The sequence below is a fragment of the Montipora foliosa genome, chromosome 2, assembly GCF_036669935.1.
Source record: "Montipora foliosa isolate CH-2021 chromosome 2, ASM3666993v2, whole genome shotgun sequence".
Classification (NCBI taxonomy): Eukaryota; Metazoa; Cnidaria; class Anthozoa; order Scleractinia; family Acroporidae; genus Montipora; species Montipora foliosa.
In genome coordinates, this window is record NC_090870.1 from 5831339 (window position 1) to 5852873 (window position 21535).

A 21535-nucleotide genomic window follows, 5' to 3' on the forward strand; every position below is an offset into this window, starting at 1 on the left:
ACCTCGAAATTAATAACATTTTCTAAATTGTGCCATTCGCATTTCTGCATAGTTATTTTTTACTGTAAGTTCAAAGAATTCTCCAAATGCGTTTGCCGAGCAAAAACTATTGGTTTTTTGCTTCACTCATATGGCAGACTTAGGGACTATAGCTGACTTTTATTACTTTTTTCCTTTCGATTATTAAAACCTCTGATAAAGATTGCATTGTTTTCCTTCGCCCAGAAATAAAAAAGCTCGATACTAATTCGCCAAATGAGTCTTTAGAAAACTAATTTATCTGTAAATTCGAGACGATATCCGAAAGAGATAAGAACTTGTGTAATTTGGCTTCTTGTGAATTAAAAATTAAAAATTCTTTTTTAGACAACCAGGCCACGAAAAAGTTTACGAAACGTGCTAAAATCTTCAACCTAACGGCGCAGTTTTGTCCATTTGCGAATTGATTAGATTTTTCACCTTTGGAAAAAGAGACTCCCCACCGATCTTGCAAGCTTCATGGTAAAAATCAAATTCAGAAAATTAAATAAAACAATTCTTGTAACTAAAAGAAAGAAATGCTCTGTTTTCTACTAAAAGAAAGTGAAGTGATTCTAAATGCCAATCTTGCTGGTCCTAGATGAAATAACTTTTTCTTTAATTAAACTGAAAGGTTTCAATTAGATGGAAACTTGTCCGATATTTCCATATAAATATATATTTAGCCCATGGGTGTTTTGAACACAGACTTGAGGAGAAATATTCATCTTTCTTTGGTTATTTGGGGTTGAGGCTTTGATTAATTATTTACGGCGAACTTAAGTAATTACAATGTGTGCATTCAAAGAACATATAATAGAAACCGCGTGCTTCAAGACTTAGTAATGAAGAGCAACTTTTTAATGTTAAAGATATCGTTGTCGCCTTGTACAATGAGAATTTTCTTTTCTAATGTAATTACTTACTTTGTTAAAATTAAAGAAAAACATCGATTTTTTCCGGCCTCCGACAGGACATAGTGCAGCAAATCTCGCTGAACGGAGGTTCACGCTTGGGTGACAAAACTCTATCTACTTGCCCATAAACGTTTCCGCCAGGCATTTTGCGACTAAACAAGACCGCTTAAATTTGCTATTTGACTGTTTCCGATGCATTGTCTTAGCCTCAAAACAGTACTTTTAATATCACAAACAAGAAGAAAAGTACTTTGTTGACGAGAAAACAATTCGATATTTAAATTAGAATCTTTTGGTATGTGGGTTATGATTTTAATATTTCTCGCGTGCACCTGAGAAACCGTCTGCAATTTCGTGTGGGTTAATACTCTCCACGCAAAGAATGGTTCCCACTGAAAAAAGAAAAAGAAACGCTTTCTTCGTGCACTATCCCTGCAACGTGTTTCCCTTTTGTGTTTGTTGTAAGCTTTGCATTAAACTGTGTTTATATTTAGAACCCGAGTGGATTATCATTGAAATAGAATTAATCCCTGGCGAAGAGGAGAAATATTGGTTGGCGAAAAATGGACGAAATTAGCTTGTCTTCCTTGATATTTTAGCGCACTAGATCTTCCTAGTACACTTTGTTGTCTGGTTTTTTCGCCCCAAAAAACCTTTGTTATTGCAACTTCGTTTCCATGCTCCCGTGTATTTTGGGTAAACTATAACTAAAGTGGCCAAATTTTGACTTTTAAAGCTTCGGATGAATATTTGAGACACTAAAATATTCTTTGCTGTTAAATACTTCGAAAACAAGACTTTTTTCCAGGGAAAACAAGCCCTCGCTCCAAAAAGACTCCTTTGAGTGGTAAAACTGCAAATTTCTCGATTGACGGTAACAAAACTGGTGCCTCTTGGTAGAAAGTGAATTGTCTGCTTTCAACAACAACTTAACAATTACGAGTGTATTTTTTTGCACGAAAATTAACAACTGATTCACTTGTCAGCGATCTATGACATGTTTCTCCTTGCGACATTTTCTTCAGTAATAAATTCAATTTATCTTTCTTAGTGAATCTAGTTTTGGAAACAGTCTATTCATTTTCAAGTCCTTAAACAGCAAATATATCTAATACACATTAGGCAATTTCTTTTAAAAACTTCATGGCGTACTCTAAACAGTTTTACAGGTCCTTTTTGTAAGGATACATGAAAACGAAATCTATGTGATTGAGTTAAATAAATTTAATTTTCGAAACTGAGTGGAATATAAACTTCCCTTGTAGTCGACTTACTGGGGCGCCAGTGCATGGGTCACAAGTGGCAAAGGATTCATAGCCACACAGCTGTATCGTTTTCATGCTGTTTCTAAAGTGTGCGTCGGAATAACCTCGCAAAATAACTATGGATGGCAATTTCCCCCAACATAGTTTCGAAATTACTTGAAGCACCAAGGACATGATTAAGACAATCTTTAAATCAACGTTGCTGCTAATGGACTGAAATTCCGTAAACTACCATGAACACGATCCATTTCGCGGTTAATCATCGGATATATACACGTCTTGCTTTAATTTTTTGCTTAGTTTGTTCATTTTCGTGTGTGTGGATATATAGGACCAGTGGTAAAACACACATCATTAAACCGTAAAGTGTATACGGGAAAATACAGTGCCTGAGCAGCAGTGACTGAACCATCATCGATAATCTTGCCTTTAAACAGAAGAAACGGTGGGAACACAACCTACGATACCGGCCGAATGAGCAAGCATGCATGGGTTTGTACAAGTTTTCTCGGTCAGAAAATCTATTCAGTGTGTCTTTCCTAGCTCTAAACGTAACGAAGCAATATTATTTATTTACTGCATGAAGTCAGCGACTTGTTCTATTAACTTCTTTACATTTCGCAGACGTGTTCGCTTAACCTTCTAGATTCCAATGTTGAATTTGTTTTGTTCATTATTGTCTCTATTTCCTCTTTTCCAAATGAAAGAGATTTTATGTAGTCTTTATTTCAAAACTGTCTTTTCTTCTCAAGCTCGAGCTCATATCGCTAAAATCAAGTTTGAAAATAACTAAGTCAGAAGTGGGCAAGGTTACGTCCGACTCGATAATTCGCGCACAGGATGAAGCAAATCTCTGTTTTCAGACGCGGAATTTATATGTCTAAAATGTTTGAGAGCGACTTGTTTGAAGCTCACCATCACTGCATCATGGCACTGAGACAGCAGCTTGTACGAAAGAATGTTAATGGTGATTTGTTGTCAATTGAATTGGAAACATCTTTTGACGAAGCAACTCAGCCTTGGAGCAGGTGTTTGATCAAAGACTGAGAGCGGGGAATTTCAGCACTCACCATCATCTTGGCCATGGTAAGCGCAAAGATTTTGTCATCTGGATATCTTGTTTAGAAACGGGAAATCAACACAGAGTGCGGTTTCTTTCCCAGTTTGCGCGGCGCAGCGGTGGATGTAATCTTGATTTTCAAACGAGTCACGTTTCACTATCATGAACTGCACCACAGAAAAGAAAGAATAGAAAATTGACTTATCTGAAAATATTTCACGCACTGCCCTTCACTCGAGTTAAGTGCCAGTTTTTCTTTCACAAATTTAGATTCCTTATATTAGTCCTATTTCTTATCGATCGACGCCAGAAGTTCCTAACTGAATAGTAAAACACTTTTTTTTGTCTTTCGAATTCACTGTAAAAGCGATGTGAAATCTTAATGCGGTTTTTTGGAGATATTGTACCTTTCGTAACGACTATCATGAAATAAGCCTTTTAACATCTGCCTGCGGTTTTGGAACACCTATCAATTCTGCATCGCATTTACTTTAATTTTCTAGCGTAAAGTGAATTTTTTTTGAAGACACTTTTATGGAAACCGTATGTTTAATCTCAACTTCTCCAAATCCAAAATAACCGAATATGTAAATGTCATCAACAAAAACAGTATCTTGATAAATAAGAAAACATTATAGTTGGTTGGAATGCTCGAGGTTATGTTTAATGCTTTCAAAAATGTATTTTTTCATTCTGTTATGGCATTCCAATATTTTAGGCTTATTGCATGAAAGTAATGATTTTAAATAATTAGGCTGAGTATCTCTAAAAAGCATGGAAACCTCTCTTGCAATGAAGCTTACAATTTTTCCTTAGTACAGAATCAAAGAATCATATATAAAGGCTTCCTAAACTAACTTCAATTTCTTAAACTGTGTCGTTATGCACATGTGGCAGCAAATTTAAATCTGAAAAATGTTTTTGGCATAGTACAAATGACTAAGTTACAGGGCATGTATTATCTTAAACTATATCCAGTCTTTGATACAGTTAGAAAAATTCCATTATTGCGGTCTTTAAAATGATAACAGTTTTGATAACGAAAAGTCAATCTGAGTAACTTTCGTTTCAGACTTTCCACTTTTTGTTTTGCTTCAGGAGCTCGATAAGGAAGAAGGAATCATGAATCTCTGATGCAGATTCGTCAAAGAGATATTCCTAAAGATAAAATCATGAAGTATTGAATTATGAACTGAAATAGATTCGTCTTGTTGGAAATCATGACCAGCCCGGGCTTGCCTCTAACACACGTGCCTGAGAAGAAAAATTCCTCACATTAACTCGCATAGGACTGAAATCGCACACTGACGTACTAAGAATTCTTTTTTACTCGAGAGATTTAGACACTTTTTATCAGTAATCTTCCGAGGTAAAACTAAAATAACCGGCACTTCAATTAGATCAATCTTGTAAAGTTCAAATGTGGTCGCCGATTTTGTGCTTCATTTTAACCCGAACTGAGGTATAGATGAGTCGAACTGTCAGAGAAATAGAGGAACCTAATTTTAAAGTAACTGCACGAGGGCATGCATGACGAGGTTCCAGTTAATTTAAACATCGTTCAGTACGAGTCACATCCATCGACTTAGTTTCTCATCTGACTCCGTAGTGCATCTTCGATAAAAAACAGATCACCGTAATTAGGTAAGAAGCAATCATTTTATATTCTGAACAAGGCATCGTTTGCAGTAATGTAGAGCTAATTGATGCATTGACCTTGAGCTCTAAGGCAGTATTTCTTTTGAGTGGCAACTCGCAGGAATCATAAGATTTGAAATAGCACTGCTTTGAAATGCATCCATACCGTATTCCATACTGTTTGTTTTCACTTCCTTATGTGTCAGGACTTGGTTAAGCAAGAGCAAACCATCACACAAAAAGCAAGACAAAAATCTTTATTTATTCTCTTTATCATCCTCCGTTATCTTTTTCTCAAATGCTACTTTCTTTAAATTTGTAGCCTCGTTATCAAAGCTAACATTTTGAGATCTTTCAACGTAGTAAATCGGTTCCCACAAACGTGGACAAGAAAAAATTGACATCATCTTCAAGTTGATCATGTCAAAGAAATTTTGAGGAGAATTCCATTTGGCATACAAGGCGTTTTTACTCTCTAATTTTCAATGGACGATTTTTGAAATCTTCTTTACGATACCTTCCTTAGCTCTGGATCATACGAGCCTGTAATTAACAGGTAAACAAATTACCTTTTTGTGAAAGAGTTCAAGAAAACTAAAAACGTTTAATTGAACAATGAAAAAAAAGTGACAACGATTTTACTTGTTCATTTTAAATCGATTATCTCTCTTTTTGAGTCCAGTGAATGAACAGTTCGAAGGTAATACTCATCAACAACAGGTAATATAAGAGATTTGTATTTCACACCAAGAAATCGAGGCTACGCATCAGATGTTACCATTTCGAAACTGATTAATTTGCTGAAATTGTGAGTGCTCATTATCTTTGAAACAACTTCTTAAATACAACAATCATTTTGATGCTTCTCCGCAAAATCCTTGTAAAGTGTACGTGTCTGTAATCTATCGAAAACAAACGATTAAGAAAAAGTTCAAAACGCAGAAAATATCAGGATCAGAAGCGTCTTGTAAGGAGTCATACTCAAAGAGTTGAAATTAGAGAGAGTAGGACTGAACAAAAACGTCACTCCCGGCAAACTATATATCTTAGCACTATCGTAAGTATTTCGCGATGATTCCTGATCTTGTTCACTTTGTACAATACGGGAAAACTATCCCGTAACTGGATGGGTACGAACGGTTAAGATAAATAAAAATAACAAATAAATGGTTCATTTCTGTACGCTCACTCACGTTGTCGTCAAAACCTAAAATTTGTTGATTTCACGTTGCAGCTTTGTGGATTACGGCAAAGAAATGCACGGAAATTCGTGCAGCGCTTGCAGCACCAATAATATTCTTGCTTTGTAGAGTTGTCGTTGCTGTGGCCGTCTTCTTTGCTTAAACTTGCTAGTTTAGCAACGACAACACCATTAAGCCAGAATATTATTTGGTTCAAGAGGGAAAAAATCGCGCTGCTCATGCGGCACACACTTCAGTTCGTTTCTTTGAAGCGTACTCCACACTATAACTGACTATAATAACTGGAAATTTAGGTTTTGACGACAAATCATATTTTGAAGTGACGTTTTCGTCGAGGTTGCTGTTGTCCTTGCTTTAGAACCGAGAGGCGCACTCTTTACGTCACGAACGTTTGCTACAGGTTTGCTCTAGAGTAAACATATGTTTGCATTATATTTGCGCTGTGCAAATTTGGTGAAAATCCATTTTCTCGTGCAGTGCGAGTTGCAGTCTCATTCGCGAATGGTTTTTTCAGGCACTTTACGACTGCTTATTCTTTATCTACAGCATCTACGGTGATAATTTGCATTGAAAATCGCTCAAAATCCGCAGTGTCAATCCCTGAATTTCATCTCTTCCAGCAGTAAAGCGATTATTATGTAAGGTATATATTGCGGAAGGGTTATGATTCGTTCTCACATATGAAATAATATCATTTATAAAATTCTTCTATTTTGTAGTGATATTCATCTTTGATGTATCCAGCTGGATAGCTATAGTAAGTAGTCACGACCTGGTGCAATGTTTTCTGGCAAATTTCTTGCAGTTGTTGGTTTTGCGGGAGGTAAGTGCACTTTTGGCTGTTATGAAGAGGTGAAAACGTTTCATTCGCACGATTTATGCTTCGAACGGCTCATTCGTCCAGAGCGAAAACTAGGCATAGAACGGTAGTTCCTCTGTTGTAATAAATAAAATAATGTTTTTACGAATTCGGGGCAAACAGATGGATTCATGATCCATCAAAATTATCTATCACGATAGTTCGAAACTTGTCCTTCAAAATTAGCGGGTTGTAGAGATCACTGTCCAAAGCGACGCCGTAGAGAAGAAGAATGACAGACATTGCACGATTTGTGAAGATCGATTCGTGTACGTACTAACATAATCAAGTTCTCCTTTGTGGCTGAAATAAGAGCAAAATCAGGGAAAATAATAATTTCCGAATAATTTCAGGTAAAAATCTTATATTTCATCGTACACGTCTCACTCCTGAGCCGTGGAACAATTTATATTTTTTGTCTTGAGGCACAAATTATCACGACATCAACGTTCATAAGCTAATCATCGGTTAGAGTTGACTGAAAAAGTGGACTCAGTTTTTTTCGTGCTAAAGTTTGACTTAGGAGAACTTATCATATAATTAAGAAAAGGTTAAAGAAATTCTTACAGCGATTTTCACATCATTTCCTCGTATCTCGATGATAGCCTAGAGTCCTTAATTAAAGACATAAGCAGTTTTTGACCGAGGTTTATTTTCTACCAAGACACCAAGGTCATGTCGTCATTCGAAATTTGATCGCCAAACCCTCACAGCTGAGTTCAAATAAGAACGGCTATTGAATCAATAAACACATAAGCTAGAAGAATTTTGGAATCCGCACTGATTTCCATTCTTCCATATTTCCACAAAAAAGTAATTTCGCCATCGAAAATCGTGGCCTCTTTTTCTGGAATCAGATTTCTATTTTCCTTAAAAGAAATTCTCCAAACTCGTGCGATACACTTTTCGAGTTGGTAAAATTGAAAACTTTTTTGAATTACTTCGGCTAAAAGAATATAATTCTTGCAGACCGGTTATAATTTTTAGCTATTCAAGTTAACTTGTTCAAGGCAGCTCCAAATTCATAGAGTGGAGAAAAATTCAGTATTATGATTTAAGTCCAAATTATGACAGATACAGACATTATTTAGTTCCGAGTCTGTTCACCTTGAATCTGTAAGCTATGAAACGCCCAAACACACATATATCAAACAGGGATGCAAAATCTAGACAACATACCGTCATTAGTATATTCTGGCACTTATGGACTCTTGCAAAAATCTAAGTTAATTCTCAGTGAGAATCGATAACTGGAAATTGCACTTTGAAAAATAATTCGCTTGTCGTTCATTTAAATGTTTTAAGTGAAATTTAAAGTTTGTCAGGCTTTCAGAATCGATCGTATTTTTTTTTCAATCTAAGCAAACTTAACGATTTCTTAAAAAATCATAACGACTAAGGGATATACTCGCGTACTTTATGTCAGTAGCGATTCAGTTCTGTTCTGCCATTCAAGGATAATATACTTTGAAAAGTAATGCTCTGAGAACCATAAAAGACCTAAACTAAACAATTTCAAACAGTCTTCGACTTTACTGCAGTTCGGGCGAGGCCGTGTTCAGGCTATTCATAACACTGTCAAAAGTCGATGGGTCTTTTTTGACTTTTGACGCCCATTTTACTTTACAAACAAGGCACTTGAAAAGGCGCGATGACAGAACGTAATGAATGGTTCAATTAATCCTCTAATTAAGACTTAGCACCATATTAAAGGACATGAAAAACAATAGAATTATCACGTAGCCGAAAATTAGTACTGTCTTAATCTATATGACACAATCTTAACGAAAAAAAAATTACAATTGTACTCTTTCCGAAGGAAAAAAATGCCGCCCGGATCGCGGTCAGATGTCGGCGGATGTTCCCAATTCCGTCCAGGTAATGAAGTGAATGCGGAAGGCCGTAATAAACTGCGTGCAAATTATGCTTAATTCCTCGATGAGATTGAAATCCAAACCTGGAAGAGTTATCATTAAAGAAACTAACACCAGGAAAAAAGCAATTAAAAACTAATTTCTCCGATTATCGTTTTTGGCATTATGTGCTTAGCATGGAATTAAAATTCTCCCGGCGTTTTGTATAGCAATTGGTCATTGAGAAGAGTTTAGAAGAGCTTCGAACAGTTTGCAACATTTTTTGATCTCACCAGACCAATTTTGTCTTTTGAATTTCAAAATGACCGCCCCGTTATTTCTTTGCCAATTCTTCGATCGCAGCTGCTATTTATTCTCGTTAAGTGATCCTTCTCAACTATTAACACCATCTTGTCCTCCCAGCATGAGGCCGAGTGAATTACTAAATGCATCAAGGTGCGATAGACAACATCCACGTTAGGAAAAACAAAGTTACTCCGAAAAACGTGGAAAACACGTTTTGTATGCCTTCAATGGTCGACTAACTTGTACATGTAACACAAAAAGGCGGGCATTTTGTGTTTCTTCTTGCGCTAAAGCCAATAATCAATAGACCTCACGACTTTGAGAAACGATAAAGCCGGGAAATCATTGAAAAAAGGAAACACGTCATTCATCTGTCAAGCAGTTTTGAAAAAAGTCTTTTTCTATTTTGAAAAAAAAATTGATTTGATTTGCAAATGTTTCACGAGTCTTTTCAGTATCCCTCTGCATTATTAAAAACTGTCACATATTTCGAACGCCAAGATTTATGATTTAAAAGTTCATTGTCCCATCGGCTTACTCGATATCCCAAAAATTCGTCAGGTGGCTACATAAGTGATCTTCTCAGTATTCCCAAGTTTTGCCAATCATCGTCACAATTCTCCCCTGCTAATGCCAAAAATGATAGCTAAAAAGGAGTAAATTAAACACCTTCTGTCCCAATTTGAAGTTACGATCCCTCATAACCTAACGCTAAAATGTCGGGAAACACTAAACATACAAGCTTAGTATTTTATAGACGGTGAACAGATATTCTTGGAGAGAAAATGGACAGAATGTGGTGACACAATTGTTGACGACTTGGCAGTTCTCTCATTTTGATCTCATCACAGTTTCGAAGAGAGTCAAAGTAATGTAATTTAATTTTAGCTTTAAATGCCGCGGAATTTTTAAATAAAGCCTTTGAGACCATGGAGCTTTAGGCAGAGAGGACCTTCGGGATCACCGAAACTACACAAAATTCTACCGCCCGTTTAAGAAATGTTCGTTCTTGGAAATCATACCATGATTACCTAAGGATACATGAGGCCCATATTATAACAACATCATCATTATCGTCATCAACTCCAACATCACCAGCATTTATCATCGTGGTAGTTGAACTCGTCAAAATATGTCAAAAGCGAATACAAGATACGAAATGTAAAGGCAATTTGCTTAGTATTTATGGTTAAAATTCATTTCCGTAAACTTCCAGTGAAGTTGTCACTTTTGCCATCATGAATGTTAGTTTGTCCTGGAAAGCAGATAGTTCAGCAAATGCATAACTGGGATCGTTTCGTATTAAACGCCACAGTGAAACCCCATCTGCTATTCCACACCCACAACACTAGATAAATTAAAATGGGTTTCAATGACGCTCTTTCAATTTAAAGCCTCATCATAATAAATAATAAAATAGCTATCACGGCCTCTATAAATTAACTACCATCGATTGTTCTTTTTTTTTCCCCGCTTCCTTATTTTACGCCGTAGTCATTGCGTGTGCCGAACACATCAAAACCATAGAACAAAATAGCCTGTGGCTTTTTTTCTACTCTTAATGAAATTTAATTTTTTTTTAGACTGAAAAAATGTGGACTTTGATCTTGTTGTCCTTGTGTTTTAGTAGGTTTGAAGAAACCCATTATACTCCCGAAAGGTTCAGTTTGGAAACACCGATGGAATCGAAATCGGCCAAGTTTACAAAAACAAGACCATACAAGAATCTATATAAGAGGGATTAAACGCAAAGGTAGAAGAGTCCAATTGTTTCGCCGATTTCTCGAAAACGAAAGAAATGACAACACCTATTACAGGTTTTAAAAAAAGGTAGATCTTTCCACTCCACCATTTTTTGGTCTTTTTGTTAGAGATACAGATGTATTTATTACTTTGTCTTCGCAATTCATTGGGTGGGTGAGTTGCGTTCATTAACACTTTCGACGTTGGAATCAAAGTATAGAAAATCCTATGAACGCGAGTGCATTTATGGGCACGAGCAGGAGCACGAATGATGTTTTGACAGTTCTCAAAATTGAACGAGACGAAGGCGATTGCAGTTTAAGAAATTTCAAAACATCACGAGTGACCGTAAATCACGAAATGTACGAACAAGTTCAGACGATTTTTCATTTATTATATACTCAACAATAAAATCACTCCATCGCTTTGTTTCCATAGCAACTTCCGTATTGCACTCTATAACCTCTCTTGTACTCTGTAACCTATTTATTCATTCGTCACTGACCAAACATAACCGCGATATTTTGTTGAGTATACAGTGATAGGAAAGAAGAAACATAATTAAAAAAAAAAAAAGGATTTTGACTCGCCCCATGACAACAAAGGCTCTTTGTATTTGATGTATAATTTCGGTTTAATTACTAATCAACGCCTTTAGGATTTTCTTATGCAGTGTGCGCGCTTCATTATATATATTCCAGCTTTTTTCCTGTCCTATTTTCATCTGTTCAGTTTGTACTCTTCGTTTTCTTTCCTTTGTTTCTTCATCCTGGACTTCTTTGTCCGTGTGTTTTCGTAAGAATGTTTCAGCGAAGTTCCAACTTCCTTTAACCTATCGTGCCTCGCCAAGAACCGGCATGTCGTCCGACGTCTTCTTCTTTGATTGTTTGAGTTTTTTACGCAACCCAGAAATCAACAATATTCAGTTAAAGCTGGGCCAAAGCCGATAAAATGTCAGATGTTACTTTTTCCGTGAATTAGGATTCCGACATTTTTTCCTTCCTGTACTTCTAGGCTGGTGTAATTGGGCAAAGCTAACAAATTATTGTTGTCAATTAAATTAAGGTTTAAAACATAGTAAAACATATTTGAAGTTGATATGCTACGTTAAATGCGTTTATTCAGCTTATTTGAAAAACAAAGGATAACGAGAATTAAATTTGACCTGTATGAGCAATTAAATTAAATTACTTTTCACCCTCACCTAACTACTGGAAAGGATTACTGATCAAAGACCGTTTCATTGGATCAGTGCTATTTTTTTTAAACTTGGCTTCTTAGTCCAACGTTTTATGTTAAAAGATTCTGACAAATAAAACTTTAAATTCAAGTCTACAAAGCCCTCCACCCGGCGTTATAGTTTGGCTTGTTCTTCTTCTTAATCTTTATTGTTTACTCTTTAGGAAGTGCAAATGCCCCGCGGTTGCATTTAAGCACTATTGTAAATCTGTGATTTGACGAACCTCTTACATTTGTTTTCCTAATTGGCAATTAGATATTTATTACCTGTTGCACCCTGTAGTGAAGTTTAATTCCATACAGGTGAGGCTTTTGGTATTTAGTCTTTTACTCTGTGTGGTTAAGACCCCAACTGCGACCAGATGAACACATCTGCAGAGTGGTAAGTATAATGACGTGAGGTTTGCCTCGAGTGTAGAAGGTGGTCTGACAAGAAGCTAAAGTAAAGTCATCTTCCATGATATTTGATTGTTAAAATCTCTAAAGCCACCGAAATTCAAGGTGTGCATTCATTAAAACTGTCTACCACGTGTGCGTTGTTTTGTCCAAAAAAGAAAAAAAAAACTCAATGTACCGTCAAAGCGTACAGAGGCAAAAACACATTCAAATATCCTCACATTCAGTTGAAGCTGAAGGTAGTGCTAATTGAGTTATCAATCTCAAATTAACATCATTAACTGTTATTTTTACGTTGATTTTCTAATGTTGGTCCTTTTTGTTCAGTGCTATACATGGCTAAGCAGACCAGAGACCACAGATATAACAAGCGTGAACCAGCAGAAGGGCAAAGGTTAGTCCAACAGGACAGGATGAGGTATTTCTGGCATCGCGACACGAGTATTGTGAGACGGGGTCAACAGTTAATTGTCATCATTACAGCACCTCACTAGTCGTCATGGATGTGGTTTCGTCTACAGTTTCAAAGCGACTTGTTTGCATAGGTTTGCTGTAATCGAACAGCAAGCCATCTAGTACTACGTTAACTCGTTGAATCAATCAGAAAAAAAAAAAAAAAAGAAAAGAAAAGGAAAAAAACGCCACAAATGAACACGTTCAATAACATTTAAACTAAAATACACAATCATAAGTTGGTGTGTATGGGGGTCCGCGGGATTATCTAATTAAGGTGGCTAAATGTTCAAGCGTAGATGTTTTCTATGAGGAAATTAAATCGAAGAGAACTATTTTCTTTTTGTTTTCATGAAAATAAATTGATGTCGTTTATTTGTTTGACTAATTTTGTTTTTTCCTCGAAAGAAAGTTAGTCTGAAATGTTTGGGGCTCGTCGACTGGATTTTTAAACACATGCTTCCCATCAAATCGTTGCAGGAATTAACTTATACAGGCTTTATCTACAAGAAATACAAGTAATATACTTTTGCTTATCAAATATGGAGCTTTTAGATCAAACTAAGCAATGGAACATCCCATGACTTATCACACCAGCAATTCATTTCCCAAGGTTATAACCCCCCCCCCCCCCCCCGCCCCCACCCGGAAGGGGGGTGTCGGGGATGCTCGTCAGAGATTTTGAATTAAACCCCTAAAGGAGACCAATCTGGGCTCGACCCAGGCTTTTTTGACTCCTGAAAGAGGCCATATTTAAAACAAATTAAATATATGTTTTTTTTTTTGTAAATTTTCAGCTCCGACTATTGCATTTCTTGCTTTTTGATTGGCTAAAAACTCCGACCATGAGCCAATAGTCGAAGTTTTACGTCTTATGGAAAATAGTGCGCCAAGATGCTCTTTCCGGACGCTTTGTAAAATTGTGGAAATAAAAATCGGCGGCAAAACCCGGTTTGAGAATTTACTAAAACAATTATTCCATTCGTTGGTTATTTACTCGCGTGCAACCCTAAGCGAGACCTTCACTTCCACATATGATGACGCTTTACCCAGAACACCCTAAGTGAGACCAAAATCCCAAATTACACTCCAAAGTGAGGCGACAAGCATCTCCACCTCTTCATATGGGAGTCCCCTCCCGTGGGGGAGGGGTTATACAATCATTTAGTTTGAAGATATATTCCCTGTTTCTATGCCACAATCTCAACTGATCGGGAGAAGTTATTGTGAAAGGGCGTCGTTAGAGCGGTTTTCAATTGAGTGTCGAAAGTAATAAGCGAATTGCTTTGGTTGTGCATTGCTTCACTCAGTGATTGGTTCAAAGCTCTCGCGCCACTTTTTTAACCAATCAGAAGTGAAACCAAAACCAATCGTAGCTCGCGCGTGCACATTTTCCCGCGCTTTGTGACGGCTACGTGTAATTACTTTGGTTTACTGGATTGTCTTCGTCCTTTTTGATTGGCCAAAGTATTTATTTTGGTTTTGGATTTAAGACTCTAGATTGAAACTCGCTCCATGTTTAAGAGAGACATATCCCAATAGCAATATTACACAATTTGCAAGGTAGTAAAACAAAATTTTCATCGAAATCATCATTATTGATTGTTAATTGACCTTTACGTTAATTTTCTAACATTTCATTTCTTGGCGTATTATGTAATCTTTAAAATATTCCAACATAATTATACCCATGCAGTCCTCTACTCATAGTGCTCGTCATAGGGGCGAGGCTGGTATGGTTTATCGGGTTTCTGTTCCTTAGCAACCGAATCCATGGAATCCTCATCCCTGCTACTCCGCAAGGGACCCATGATGTATTCGCATCCATCTTCACTGGGATTGACGACACAAGCGGCGTACTTCTTCAAATGGCGGTCAAGGTAACTGAGTGGCGAAGACCCTTGGGATAATACTTGGTAATGAAAATCCTTCTCGCTGAATTTTCCCCCTGCTTTTTCAATTGTGGCTTGAGTTTCGTTCCGCACTTGCCATATTCTCAACTGCCCAATCATGTAAGCAGTGGCCTGGCCAGGAACACTTTGATACCGTGTGACGTCCTTAACTGCTTTATCGGTCTTGTCCCACGCATAATCGGCAAAGAGTTTGAGCGCCTCCCAACGCTTCATTCCTGGAAATTAACCATCTAGTAGTATTCAAGGTCTTCTTGTTCAAAGCAACGGAGCAGGGATGGCGTAGTGGTTAGACCACTCGCCTCCTCCCCCCCCCCCCCCCCCCCCCCCACCACCAATCAAGTTGGCGTGAGTTCGATTATATATATATATATATATATATTTATCAGCACTGCACTGATGAGGCCCAGAAGGCCGAAACAGTACTGTCTGCAGTTAGATATAGCTCTTTGGCATTACAAAGCTTTTGCTTTCATGTCCAAATTGAGCACTTTACTGGGATGGGTCATTGCCGCTAGCATTTGCGCATGCTCACTAGCTCGCTAGTTTGAGCACTCTGGCATGGCTTAGATGTACCACATATGTGGGACATTTGGGGTGGGTTTATAATCTTAACCTCCATCCCTGACATCAGCACTGCACTGATGAGGCCCAGAAGGCCGAAACAGTACTGTCTGCAGTTATCTGCAGTTATATATAATCCATGCTACAGACTTTGTGTTAAAATGTTCTTATACTGTTGCGTTAAAATTGTGAAAAAACGTAGTAATTTCCGTTGTTGTTATCTTATGTTATCCGTTGAGGAAAGGCAAGAAGACGTTTCTTGACACGGCACGAAAGCCCCAAACGCATCATCACCATTCCCTATTTGGTAATGCCGATTAAAACAAGACATATATAGTCCAAATGTGGACGTGCTTAGTAAGTTTACAGTCTAATGATCACGAAGACTATCGCATGCACTGTTATGACAAAAACATATCTAACAAATCTGTGCATCATAAATAAAATAAGTAACTCGAGTATTACATGAAGTAGAATAAAATGTTAAACTTCATCTAAAATAAAAATAATCATAATTTTCAAAACGGGTTATAGTCCTTATCCGAGAAAACTTGAAAGACAAGGAATTTGCAGTTGGCATCAGAAAGGCAGCACTTTCTTTTCGGTAAGTATAAGACCCTGAGTGCGTATTGGTCCGGCTGGGAGATACGAACTCGCGACCTCCCGATGCTCAACCAGTCCGCTATCGGTTTTGTCACCTTGGCTAATTCGTAATTTTCTAGTTCATCAGCTAGAGCTCATACACTCGAGCTCATACGCCGAAGTGCGCGCGGAGCACCATGGGTAATAAAATATGATAATCCATCATTGCGAGAAAATAGGCCTTTTTCGATGTTTTAACATTCAGCTTGAAAGAGAGGCTTAGAGGACAAAGACAAAGGACAGTGGATGATATGCAGATATTTTTCACATTCCAACGTATTTTTATTGTTTATTGTTTATTGCCTATTTGGTTTTGGTCACCGTGCGACCGTACTTACGTCCACCCCTCCATGTATGCCGCTCGTTGAGCTCAGCCTTTTTCTTTAAAGTTGACCGCTGACCAGGTGCTGGGTTTTGATTGGATCGCAGGCTCAAACCAGGTTAACTTATTGTAAAGCCTGGTTTCCATATGATCTGCAAAGGTCTTCCACGATCGGAAGCTGTCTGTGTCGGTCTTATCGCAGACGATCGTAAACACCGCAGGTAAATACTTCCATTTAAATTTAAAGCGTTCGCAAACAAGAGTACCACTAAGGAGGGAGAAAACTTTCTTCAAGTCTGATTGGACGTGTTTCAAGGCGAACTATAGTGCGTCCCGGGCTATGGACACAGATCATCTCAGACACACGATTCCAATAAAAATTATCTTAGTAGGAAGCGTCGTAATGGTCGGGAAAGTGGACCTAGATTCAATATCCCGATCATCCAAACCGTGTTCCCCAGATTCCCGCAGACGCCGGGGACAGATGTTTCCATATGTCTGCGACGTGACGCAGACCTATCGGCGATCGTGTCGCAGACCGATCGGGAGACCGTTGCAGATCATATGGGAACCAGGCTTAAGAATACAATCCGAGAGTTCTGCTTTTAGGCTTGGCTAAGTCTATGCATTTCTTTCCTTGTACGACTATATCAGTCCTTAAGTTATTCGCTACTGAGAAGAAGAGAAGAACGTCAACACCGCGCACTGGTGGTGCTCAGTTGGTTTGAGCATCGGGCTGCCATGCAGGAGGTCGTCAGTGCGACTCCGACCGGACCAAGACTCAGGGTCTAAAGTAACTGAGGAGAAAGCGCTGCCTTTGTAATTACATTCCGCAAATGGTTAGACTTTCGAGTCTTCACGGATAAGGACTATTAATCATAGGCTCCGTCTCACCAACCTTCGATGATCATAAACTCTGTGGGACGTTTAAGACCCCACACACTATTCGAAAAGAGCAAAGCGCTAGGCACGGAGTTGCCGGTGTTGTGGTCTGGCTTTTCCTTCAGCAATGTGGTCCGCTTGGCGTAATCTTCTGAATGGACTACTAATCGATGAGACCACATAACAGCAAAACAGACAGTAGTCAAATTGAAGGAGTCCAAGTGCCGAAACTGCTAAACATACCTTTATAATGGAGACCAGTGTCCATCATTAGACGCAGAGCCCGCCATATTTGCCACTTAAGCATCCCATACAATTGAAGAGGATTGTTATCGTAGGCGTCTGTCTCTTCAGCGATCAGCGGATTCTCAGCATATAACGCCCAGCCCTCTGTAAAGGCAGTGTAGTATGAAGCACCATTTAGCCAACTTATAACGCCCCCACAGTTGTCACCAAATAACTCACGGAAACCTTGAACCTGTGGAGGAACGTAAAAAGATAATTACACGTGAAGGTTTCCTCTCTTCCCTTTCTAGCGCTTCATTGACTCGAGCACGTTGTGGCGATTCTCTTAAAAGCCAGTGAATTTTGAGCAAGAATTTTCATCTTTGAGTGTGTGTGTGTGATTTTTGCGCAAGTTTTTCCATCTACCTATTTTTAAAAAGTGCGCCTGTGATAAATTGTTTTTATCAAGTAACAATCAAATTTTAGCACCGCAAAATGTAACACTTTCGGCTTTTTCTTTGTGATGTCGCCTTTGATAGTCCGCGTAAATTACGTTAAGGTGAGCAACAAATTAAAATTGGCAGTCATTTGTGCCACCACTGAGTCAACGTCACAATAAATGGCTTTGCATTCCAGTTCTAAAAGAATTTGTGGCGTTTGTAGCGTCATCTCAGAAATTGACCCATGCGTCCTATGAACGCGTTGATCGCGTGATAAGGCCGGGACGTGACCCCGTTGCCTAATTAAGGGGATAACTAACTAAAATTGTTGTATAAAGGCTCCATCGGATCTCACCCTAGGGCTTTCAGCAGAAATATCAACGCCCTTTTTTAACTGACTTATTTCAATTTTGAGACAAAGAATTCCAAGTTGTGACGGAGATAGAACAAAGTTATAAAGTTTTAAAGTCATGCCTACAGGATGTTAAGTATAGAAGTTATGATCATCTCTCCAGATCAAAGTAGATAATCCCGGAATAAACCAAATCGAAAACAAAAACATTAGCATAGACGACAGGCGTCTTAAGGGGTGATTAGGCGATTTTGAAAGAGCGATCGCGACGAATGGGACACGCGTGTCTCTCGCGTCGCGGTCGCGCTTTGAAACCCACCTGTTATGCAGACTAGACAACAAACATCCTTCAGCTCGAGTCCCAATAAAACTGACCTGCGTGTGATGCCCAGGCCTGGCTTCGTGTGCTGCCACCGAAATAGCATTGTATCTCGGTCCCAAGTCTTTCAAGAAGAAAGGTAACTTATAATGCGATGGTCTGGAACAACTTTTGCCGCTGGACGAATAACTCTGGGAACCAGACCCAGGGTTGAACTTTGCGACGAGCAAGACTGGGCAGTTAGGAGTGCTTTGTTTTTCTCCAGTGTGATAAAACATGTGATTTGTCTTTGGTGCAAGAGAGCCAAGAATAGCTACAACAATGATAAACAGAACGTCAAAGGTCAAGAGTATTATCCCGATAAAATGTGCCAAGTTGCGAGATTAAGGAGAGCTTATAGGTGACAGCTTCGAGAGCGTCAACTAAAAATAACTTTGCGACATTTAAGTCGTTTGTCCAACTTTCCAAACTGGCATGAACGGTATAACTGTTCAAGTTAAAGAAAGATTTGGAAATTTAACTCCGGGTGCTGGTCTCCTCCACATATAACATTAAATTTGCATGGATAATCAAATGGTGACGCGTGAAATTAGGCAATAATTTCACGCGCGTTTTGTCCAAATTCAAAAAATTTCCCGAGCCTTTCCTAAAGGCTCGGGAAATTATTTGATTTTGTACAAAACGCAAGTGTAATTATTCCCTAATTTCACGGGACGGTATACCATTTGATTTGCTATTAATAACATGGGTGACAAATTACTCCTTAATTTTCAAACCTTGACGCCATTTTAGCACTATATGAAAAGTTGCCATGGCAACAATGTAATTTCACATGTGAAATTATAAATCGACGCTGAAATTTCGCGCCAAAATTAAGGAGTAATTTGTCACCCATGTTATTAAGTCATTAATTTCACGTCGTTGTCAAGCTGAGAACGACGAGGCCGGAAACGTACAAAAACGTGAACCGCACGCGCAGGACATGCATAATAATTGATTTTGCTCATTAAATTTAAAATTCCTGAGGGAGGTTAATGCGTGGTTTCCATAGCGATATTTCTTGTTTACAAACATTGACGTCACATTCCTTTTGATATTCAAATTTATTAACCATGGAACAAAAGAAGTCATTATTTCAACGGCCAGTTGGGTTCTGGTTGGCATATTAATAACAAAAAATGACGTCGCGAGAAACATCGCTATAAGATCGTTATGGTTGCCAAGATCGTTGCAGTGGTTGCGAAGTCGCCTTGCACGAGCGTTTTTCATGTTGGTACATTTCTATGCCGTTCTCCTCCTGACAACGACGCCTGAATTGACCGGATCTAAGGTAATATGGAGGACAGAAGTGTCCAACCATTGATTTTCAATTTTTTCCCCCAGACAACCGCATCGTTTATGAGACGTTTTCAATCAATCTCTAGAGACATCAATAGCAATAGTGAAATGTACGACTTCTGGTGGATGAACAAAAGAAGCTAAAAGAGAAATCTTTTGTTTTCGTCCAACAACATGGCGGCGATGACCTCAAGTGTAAATCTCCTATACCAATAATTTTCCTAGAATTTTGGCACACAATTTTTTTTCTTACGCTCCATACTTAAGCAAGAATAAGGAGCTTAAAGATGGCAGCAATAACGCCACAAAACAATGATATCATTGGTTAAAAGAGCATGAATAATCGTACTGCACGTCAAGCACGGATTTTAGCAGTTATTTTTGCGGTCCTCTGATACCGTTGACGTGAATTCACCAAATTTGAAACTTTATTGTGGTAGAGAGCGACGAACAATGAATAAAAGTAGAGAGAGAAGATTGAAAATTTATCGTTGGGCCGAGGACCTTGTGTCTCGCACATATCCTCAAATTTAGTCATTTCAAGCGTTATCTAAAGCCGAGAACGGCGCAAAAATGTATACCAAAATGAAAAACCATTGACTTATTGTTTTGAGGCGCTCAAGCTTTTGTCGACTTCTCTGTTGCATAACCACCTCAGCGAAACTCTTCCCCGCCCAAACGTTTTCAATTTTTCTCCGCTCTAGGATAACTCTAACCTACCCAGAGTTAATTCACTCGCCAGTAGAGTTGGATGGAATTATTTCTCTTGCTCTTGAGGCTTACAGTAAAATGTTCAGTATTTCTAAGAACTTTAATTGTTTTGTAGGTTTTGTTCCTCAGGATACCGGGTAAGCTGATCTAAGTTTCACAAATTCCTTTTCAGGCACGAAAATTTCGTATAAAGAATAGTTGATGAACTTTTGAGAAACAGGACCCCGGGGACAAAATCGATAGCCACAGGCTCCTCTTAAAAGCGTTATTCACTCTAGAAAGACGGGTAAAGAAAACGAGGCAGGAAAATTCAGTAAAGAAAGACTAACAAAGCACTCGACTCTTACCGTTGACGGTATCAAACCACGTCAGCATGGCCTTGTGTCGCATTGGACAATATTTCTTTGCGGTCTCCATGCTGGTACACTTGGAAAATGCCTCCTTATTGCTCTCATTCTCTGGAATCTTTTCCTCATTGAAAAACATACTCTGATCTTCCAGTCGCTTTTTGAAGTCCTCTACGGCTTCGCTATCATTTTGTTTGCCAGTAAGTTTCTTTGCGATTACCACGGCTCTCGGATAAAGTTTATTTAGCATTCGTTCACCTAGAGCGTACACCTCGTCCGGGCTCATCTGGTTGGTAGTGAAGTAGGGAAGTATCATTTCATAAGCTTTGGTGCCATTAAGATCTTCTCCAAAAGGAAGTTTAGGGTTTGTTCTCTTTCCAGTGCTTGTTCCGTTCCTGTAGATAAACTGCAAGGGGAGAGTAGCTAAGCCACTGGATATGTTACTGGGGACACAATACTGCGAATGATTAAATTCCAAGTATTTCAACAAGCTGTCCAGAGGCCTTCCAACATATTCAACCAGAGCTTCATCGA

General features: G+C 38.5%; 1 protein-coding gene and 1 long non-coding RNA gene across 2 annotated transcripts in view; one reads left to right on the forward strand and one right to left on the reverse strand.

The window, feature by feature from the left end:
- Nucleotides 1-2270: 2270 nt before the first annotated feature.
- Nucleotides 2271-11390, forward strand: LOC137992225 (uncharacterized). Its single transcript, XR_011121659.1, has 3 exons — nt 2271-2692; nt 6820-6923; nt 10746-11390. It is a non-coding gene; the product is annotated as an uncharacterized lncRNA (long non-coding RNA).
- A 2502-nt stretch (nt 11391-13892) lies between these two features.
- Nucleotides 13893-21535, reverse strand: part of LOC137992218 (uncharacterized) — a 20405-nt gene continuing 12762 nt past the window's right edge. Inside the window, exons 2-5 of the mRNA XM_068837409.1 lie at nt 21002-21535; nt 18662-18918; nt 17513-17747; nt 13893-15077 (exon numbers count right to left, since the gene is read on the reverse strand). The exon at nt 21002-21535 is cut by the window's right edge and continues 117 nt beyond it. Of these exons, the coding sequence (XP_068693510.1) occupies nt 14650-15077; nt 17513-17747; nt 18662-18918; nt 21002-21535 (1454 nt within the window). The 3' untranslated portion in view covers nt 13893-14649. The remainder of the gene's footprint in view (nt 15078-17512; nt 17748-18661; nt 18919-21001) is intronic.